General features: G+C 44.2%; 1 protein-coding gene across 11 annotated transcripts; it reads right to left on the reverse strand.

Moving 5' to 3' along the window:
- Positions 1-824: 824 nt before the first annotated feature.
- Positions 825-4,720, reverse strand: LOC103642949 (uncharacterized). Of its 11 annotated transcripts, none has more exons than XR_004855437.1 (6): positions 4,548-4,705; positions 3,255-3,389; positions 3,053-3,125; positions 2,450-2,861; positions 1,377-2,368; positions 829-1,204 (listed from the first exon to the last, which is right to left on the reverse strand). XR_004855437.1 is itself a non-coding variant. In XM_020546626.3 (4 exons), exons 1-4 carry the CDS (start codon positions 4,543-4,545, stop codon positions 1,152-1,154), a joined length of 315 nt encoding a protein of 104 aa, XP_020402215.1. In that variant the 5' UTR covers positions 4,546-4,706; the 3' UTR covers positions 825-1,151. The 11 variants fall into 11 exon arrangements, 1 of the variants encoding a protein (XP_020402215.1); XR_004855436.1 differs by having other exon boundaries at positions 2,450-2,964; positions 4,548-4,704; XR_004855435.1 differs by having other exon boundaries at positions 2,450-2,968; positions 4,548-4,704.
- Positions 4,721-7,129: the final 2,409 nt, after the last annotated feature.

Below are 7,129 nucleotides of genomic sequence, written 5' to 3' on the forward strand. Positions count from 1 at the left end.
CACCCCGCTCCCCCTTTGCGTGGCCCAGCGGCGTGCCCACTTCGCCAGCCACGAGGACCATCCCATCCCCACGACGCGGCAGGCCCAGCTCGCGCCCTCCTCTTCCCCACCATTCCAGCCTAGCATGGCCAGGCCCAACCGTGCCCAGCACCTGGCACCCAGCACCGGCCACATGCAGGGGCAGTTTTCTGCTGAAGCCGCAGCCTCCACACACCCCAGCCCCTATAGTTCTTCCCCAACCACCCCATCCATTTTTCACGCACCCATAACGCCAGGAAGCTCGCAACCTCTCGCCCAGAGCTGCTGTCCTCAGGAGTCGAGCACCAGCGCTGGGTTGACGCGCCGCGCCGACCCCATCCCATCACGTGCAACCATCACCGGGTTCGTCGTTCGCCTCGTCACCATCTCGTGTTCGCTCACGCCGTCATCGCCTAGTGAGGGTCCTCGTCATCTATCCCTAACTCCATCTCCCTCCCCCTCCCTCTATCTCACCCACGTCCTCCCTCCCCTCTAAGGGCTTGTTCGGTTGCAAGGGATTAATTCCCCAAGTGGATCTAATCCAGAGAGGGATTGAGTGTATCCCTTCCTTTCACTCAATCCCCTTGGGGGTTTGATCCTCTTGGGGATTTAATCCATGTCTGAAAAAAGTCATTCGGTTAATCCACATGAGCTCTTATGTAAAAGATTTATCAACATATTTTATTTCCTACCGTCAGGCAGCATACAATGCACTAAAATAACAGACAAGTGAAATACTATGAAGATAGCAGACAAGTAAAATAGCAGACAAGTGAAATAGCATTAGTGCTAGAAAACGGACAGCATACAAGGCCAGGAATCGTCAGGCTTCTATTCATGCATATAGTTTTATCAACAGCATATAATTATCCTCAGTTTACACAAGAAATAGCAGACAAGTGATGTCTTGCAGCAGTCGCATAGAAGCACCATTATTATAGGTTTCATTACAGGACAAGTAATCCATCCAATGCACTGAAATGCCCTACAGTTAAAGAGTTCATGACATGCACCATTGTTTATGCATGACCAGGCCTCGCACACATGGCCAACAACAAGCAGCAATCGTTGTTGTCGTGGTACAAGTAGCAAGCAGTAGCAGGCGGCCGTCAGCAATAAGCAGCAATGCATCATCACCATTCACCGGCACAAGTGAAAGATTGGACATAAGTGAAAGATAGCAGATCTGCAGAAAAACAAGTGAAAGACTGAATTTACTGGCACAAGTGAAAGACTGAACTAAACAATTTGATTATGAAAGACTAAAATTTTAAAGGCAAGCATAAAAATATTATTATAGCGTTAGGAGACTAGCACAAGTTGTTGGAAATTTGATTATGAAGAACCAACATGTATACCTTTTGGAGAGCCTCCATGTGTCTTTGAAGCAGTAGCTATAGGAGATTTTTTCTTTTGTGCACCTTTAGATAAGAGCATGTTAAATCTAGGAGACCCCCTTGCAAGCATGTTTAATCTTGGAGACCCCCTTCCAAGCATGGTAACTTATAACATGAGCATAATTAGAACATGAAAGCATAATTGTGAACAACAATAATTTTTAAAGCATAACTGAAAGCATATTCGAATAACATTAAAACATCATAACTAGTACAAACTACATTTCCTAAGAACTTATTGCAATCCCAATAACAATAAAACATATTATAATGCATCACTAATTGCATTGTTGATAATCAATCCACATTTGTTGTGCAATTGTGTCTCTGAGATTGTTGCCTTGTTCACTGCCTTGATCATTGCTTTGATCTCCATCTGGAATATCAACAACATTGCCTTGAACATTTTCTGCCTGATCTTCTAACCATTGTTCATCTCCTTTGAGAGACCGAATAATGTTGTGCAACACGGCAGCTGCTACCGGTATCTTCACTTGGTTTTCTATTTTGTGAAACGTGGCAACCTTAAGTATGGGGAAGCGTTTCTTTATAACTCCCAAGGCCCTTTCAATATGATTCCTCAACACTGCATGGCGATGATTAAAGATCTCCTTGTAGTTTTGTGGTCTTCGACGACCTGCCCCATATTCCTTCAAATGATACCTAACTCCGCGATATGGGGCAAGGAAAGATGGTGTGTTGGCATAACCGCCATCTACTAAATAAAATTTCCCCAGAGGTACTTGAAAGCCATTGTTCATTGCAGCCCTAAGAACTCTAGCATCCGTCGCGGACCCCTCCCACCTAGTGGATATGAAAGTTACATTGAGATCAAAATCACACGCTACCATTACATTTTGAGTAAGAGTGCCCTTCCTATTCCTAAATGGAGCGGCTTTGTCAGGTGATATCGATATAGGCACATGAGTGCCATCGATTGCACCAATGCAATTCTGCATAGAAAAAACTAGGTCAAAGAAAAAAACAAGGTCAAAGAAATGATTGACATATGATAGGATAATTCATGTGATCACCTTGAAGTAGGGATAAAACCTAGGATTCCTTTCAATTTTTTGATGGACATGATTAGGATTTGGTGGCTTCAGGAATTGCTTGGAGAGTGTAGGAACAACTAGGTCAAAGAAATGCTTGATGTGACGATGATATGTATCACCACTGTGCCCAAATTCTTCTATTAGATCTTCAAATGAGGCATTATGGCTGAGCATGTATAAGAAGAATGCTAACTTTTCCTCGACCTTAATCCTTGTATCACGGACCAACCCCTCCCTTCTAAGATAACTTGCCAAGGATTTGAAAATTTCAGGCTCCATCCTGAACGCTACCCGACAGTTCTTCAAATGACCTTGGAGCAACTCCTGAACATGTTCTTCGCCACTTAACTTTGATGTATGCCTTCGCTTCTTTTCCGTTACTATGTTTGAACTAGAACCCAATATATGTAGCATAGGGAGAAAAAACAACATCATGTCATCATCATCATCATCTCTCCTCTGTCTAAGGTGATCTCTTAGTGCCACATCCATTGCTAACTAAAACAAAATTCATGACAGAAAATAAACACCAACAAAAATAGAACATGGTGTAATAAAGAACATTTAGAATATAACAAGTACCTAAAGGAGAGGATATAGGGTCCCAAGACGGTGGAAGTTCGTCTTCTCCAACTCGAACTGGTGCAGGGATAATCTAGAAATATAATAAGTTTTTGTTAGAAATACATATAGACAAGTACAAGTAAATATATATACTCTAAACTGAAACATTGCGGGGTTAAAAATGTTTAATTTTTTTAAAGGTATACATATAGACAAGTACATTTTTTTAACACCATCCTGTGTCAGATGCACAACTTCTCATTATTAAAATTCACTTTGCACTTGAACTTTCAAATTTCAGCAAGGCTTCAGTTGAAGAGAACTGTAGAATGTCTTTGTCGGTTTGCCTGCATAACTAGTGTGAACTATATCATCAGCTATGAGCCATTGTTATAACTTATAATAGACATTATTAAGTCGTGTTGCTAAGTGGTCGTGTGGTCGCCGAAACCAAACTGATACTATGCTGGAATGCCAGCTTATACGAAAGTGTAAGCAACCACAAATGGCTCTCAAGTTATAATTGAAAAAGAAAAGGCCACCGACAATTAAACCTATCATTATTTTCCTCTTTGCTACTCCTTAGAATATTAAAATCTCCTTCAATATAATAAGAGTCGGGGGAGGTGAAAACATACTTAGAATAACAAGAATAAAAGCTGAAAGTATACAAGGTACTACTACTACCCTTGCTCCTACGCTAGCTAGAGAGTACGTAGAGAGAGGGAGACACATCTCATAAGCAAGCAAGCACGGTGCCTAAAATTGCAGCGTTTCTTGCCTTATGGCCAGCGAATCGCTGTGAAGAGGCTGGACAAGGCTTCAGGGTAAGGCCTGAAAGAGCTGAGGAACGAGCTGCTGCTGGTCGCCAAGCTCCAGCACAACAACCTCGCCAAGCTTCTAGGCGTTTCGTGAAGGGACAGGAGAAGCTGCTTGTCTACGAGTACATGCCGAATCGGAGCCTGGACACCTACCTCTTCAGTACACAGGCTATACTGCCCAGCACCAGAGTCTAGAGGACAGAAGTCGCCCCGAGGTCACTCCCAGGCGCGGCGGCCGGCGCAAGTCTGAACTTCCCCGCCCTTGAATTCGACCTCCGCCACGACCGACGGCCCGAACCTGACCGACGCCGATGGGAGAGGCAGAAACGGAGAGAAAGAGATGGGAGTGGGGGCAACTTCTGGGACCTGCTAAAGCCCTACGCGCGGCACGAGGGCGCGGGGTACCTACGCGGGCGCCGTGTCGCCGTCGACCTCTCATTCTGGGTCGTCTCCCACAGCACCATCGACCTCTCATTCTGGGTCGTCTCCCACAGCACCACACCTCCGCCAGGTTTGATCCAAATCCATCTTCCAAGTTCGATCTAGGTACTAAAACCGCTGATCCAGATCTATCGACGACGAAAGGAAGAGGAGGCTGATCCAGATCTATCGACGACGAAAGGAAGAGGAGGAGGACGTGCTTACCGGTGAGAAACATATTTCCATGTTGGAGGAAGGAGGAAGGAGCATACCGGTGAGAAGCGGCCGCCAGAGCAGATCGACGCCGGAGAGAAGAATGTTGTATCCACAGCCGTCGCGTGCCCTTCGTGTTCGCGTGTGGTTCAGACGGGATATTTTCCACCCCCGGTCGACGAGGCGCGGTTCCCGGGCCGAAAAGACGAGGAAAAATCTGGATACGGTCCATGTCGGGCGTAATCGAACGCTTGTTTTTTATGGGCCGGGCTTATTTCCAGAGGGGAGGAATCCACGGGGTTTGGTCTCTATTCCCTGTCGGGAAAGGCCTAAACGAACATGCCCTAACGTGGATCCTCTCTTCGCGCGTCTGTGGCCTGCATGCGTGGCAGCTTGCAGCCTGCCTACGTGGTGGTCCGCAACTTGCATGCGTGGCGTCCGCCTGTGCGGCCCTGACGTAGCAGCCTTAGCGCGACTGCCCGGCACAACCAGTTTTGCGCGTAGGCCGGTCGACGTGCGGCTGCCGGCCTATGTCCACGTTGGTGCGGCGCGTTGCCAGCGCTTCGGCGCGGCTGCGGCTCGACGAGTCGGCTCACGCGCCCCCTTTTCCTTCCCTCGGGTGTGGCCAGCGTAGCGCTCGCCCCTACGCAGTCCTGTGTGCGGTCTGCGAAGCACCCCACACAGTCCTCGCGCCCTCGTGCGAATCGTTTCCACGCCCTCGCAGCATGCATTCGTTCGCACGTGCATGCACCACGCTGTTGGGGTTTCGGCGACGTTCGTCTACCCTTAGGCGACATCTGTCTACCCCCCTATGTGTCCATAGCCCCGCCATCGCATCCATCATTTGTTCGCGCGTCATTCGTACGCATCGAACGTGATGTATGTCCGCGTCATCACGCGCACATCGCCCTCGTGCGTTGTGCGTCTCATCGCGCTTCAGTAAACCACTTCACCCAGAATCTTTTGTGCTAATTAACTACATACTAAAACGACGATTATTCGAGTAACAACAGAATTAGAGTTAAGTAATGATTTTATTGGTGCTTACAATAATTGCTTGCTAATATGGCCAAGTCGAATAAAATATTATAATCAATATTCGTGTAGCGCGTTTAAGTCAACGTGTGACGTTCGCGCGCATCGTGCGTGTCGTTCGCACGTGTCGATGCGCGCTGTCGTGCGCCATTCTGTGCACCTTGTTTAGTGAGTTGCGCGTCGTGTCACACGGCAATAAACTGTTTCTCCTAGAATCACTCATGTTAATTAATTTACGTAATTAAACGATGACTAACCGAGTAGTAAATCAATCAGAATTAAGTGTTAATTCTATCGATGCATGCGATAAATACCTCTATTTGTGGTTATGCCAACTTAAGTGTTGTATTTAATATTTGTGTAGTATAATTACAACACAGTTTAGTAGTATTCGCGTGACGCGCGCGCTATTCGCACGTGTGGCACTCGCACGTGTGGCACTCGTTGTCGCCGTGTCGCATGTTTTAGTTGAATAATTAATTATTGGTTTGTTCGAGGGTTAATAAAATGACAATTTAATTAGAATGAGTCTATAGTTTTAACTCGTGCTCTTATAAATATAAATGTTAATTAACTTGATTACTATCAGCTTAAATACTTTTAATTAATTATTTGTTTGTTTGTTATTGTTCGTGCGCGGTATCTACGCGTGATAATAAATTGTTTTCGCCTATAAACACTCATGTTAATGACGTTAATTTGTGAGGTCACATATTTTAGATAATTAACTTAAGGTTTGCTCGACTAATATTTATTAGATTAATATCCCACTTAGATTAAATGTGTAATGTTTAACTTGCGCTTTTATAATAAACATTAACATGACTAATGTTAGCCTAATTACTTTTTATTTGTTTAATATTTGTTTAGTATAAACGTGTCGCCTATGTAGTTTTTCTCGCCTGTCTCGTGTGCTATTCCACACGTGTTGGCGTGTTGCTTCGCGCGTCGTTCACTCTGGCCACGCGCACTGTTTTCATGCGTCGTCAGCGTGCTATGTCGTGCGTGTTCGCGTATCGTTCGCACGCTGTCATGCTGTTTGGCGCATCATAAGCTCGCCTCGCTTAGAATCTCTCGTGCTAATTATATTACTTATTTGTTTGACAGCTGTTAGTGTAGCAGATTTAATCAAAACTAAAAAGCAGTTATAATTTATATTTGATAATGTCGAATTAAATGTCCTGACTATTACCAACATAGCGTAAACGTTACAATTGTTCGACTGTAGCTTCGACTGACGCGTTTCTTTTTTTCCTCGCATGACCGTAGTAACTGTTAGAAATATAGGCATTTTTCATATCATTTTAATTCCATAAATTAACATTATGATGATGACATATAAAAGATAATTAATCATAAAAATCGTGATCTCAATTATATCCATAACAATATAGATCATGAGAACACAAAGCATATGAATCATATAAATTATATAAATATGATAAGCATATAAACTGACACAACAATTGAAAATAAACAGATAGCAATATAAACAGGATGACTGTAAAATCAAAACAAACAGATATAACATATTATAATAAGACAGAACAGATAAGATAAAATCATTGCTACATATGAAACAGCATAGATGAATATATGAAACATA

This window comes from Zea mays, chromosome 1 (genome assembly GCF_902167145.1).
Source record: "Zea mays cultivar B73 chromosome 1, Zm-B73-REFERENCE-NAM-5.0, whole genome shotgun sequence".
Classification (NCBI taxonomy): Eukaryota; Viridiplantae; Streptophyta; class Magnoliopsida; order Poales; family Poaceae; genus Zea; species Zea mays.

What these genes read in the sequence shown, in the direction of transcription:
- LOC103642949 (XM_020546626.3), bottom strand. Translation starts at nt 4,545, where the DNA reads ATGCTCCTTCCTCCTTCCTCCAACATGGAAATATGTTTCTCACCG. An exon ending in TGGAAATATGTTTCTCACCG is followed by an intron (nt 3,126 to 4,500) that starts GTAAGCACGTCC and finishes TTATATTTCTAG; the next exon opens with ATTATCCCTGCACCAGTTCG. An exon ending in CCCTATATCCTCTCCTTTAG is followed by an intron (nt 1,521 to 3,052) that starts GTACTTGTTATA and finishes TCATGTTATAAG; the next exon opens with TTACCATGCTTGGAAGGGGG.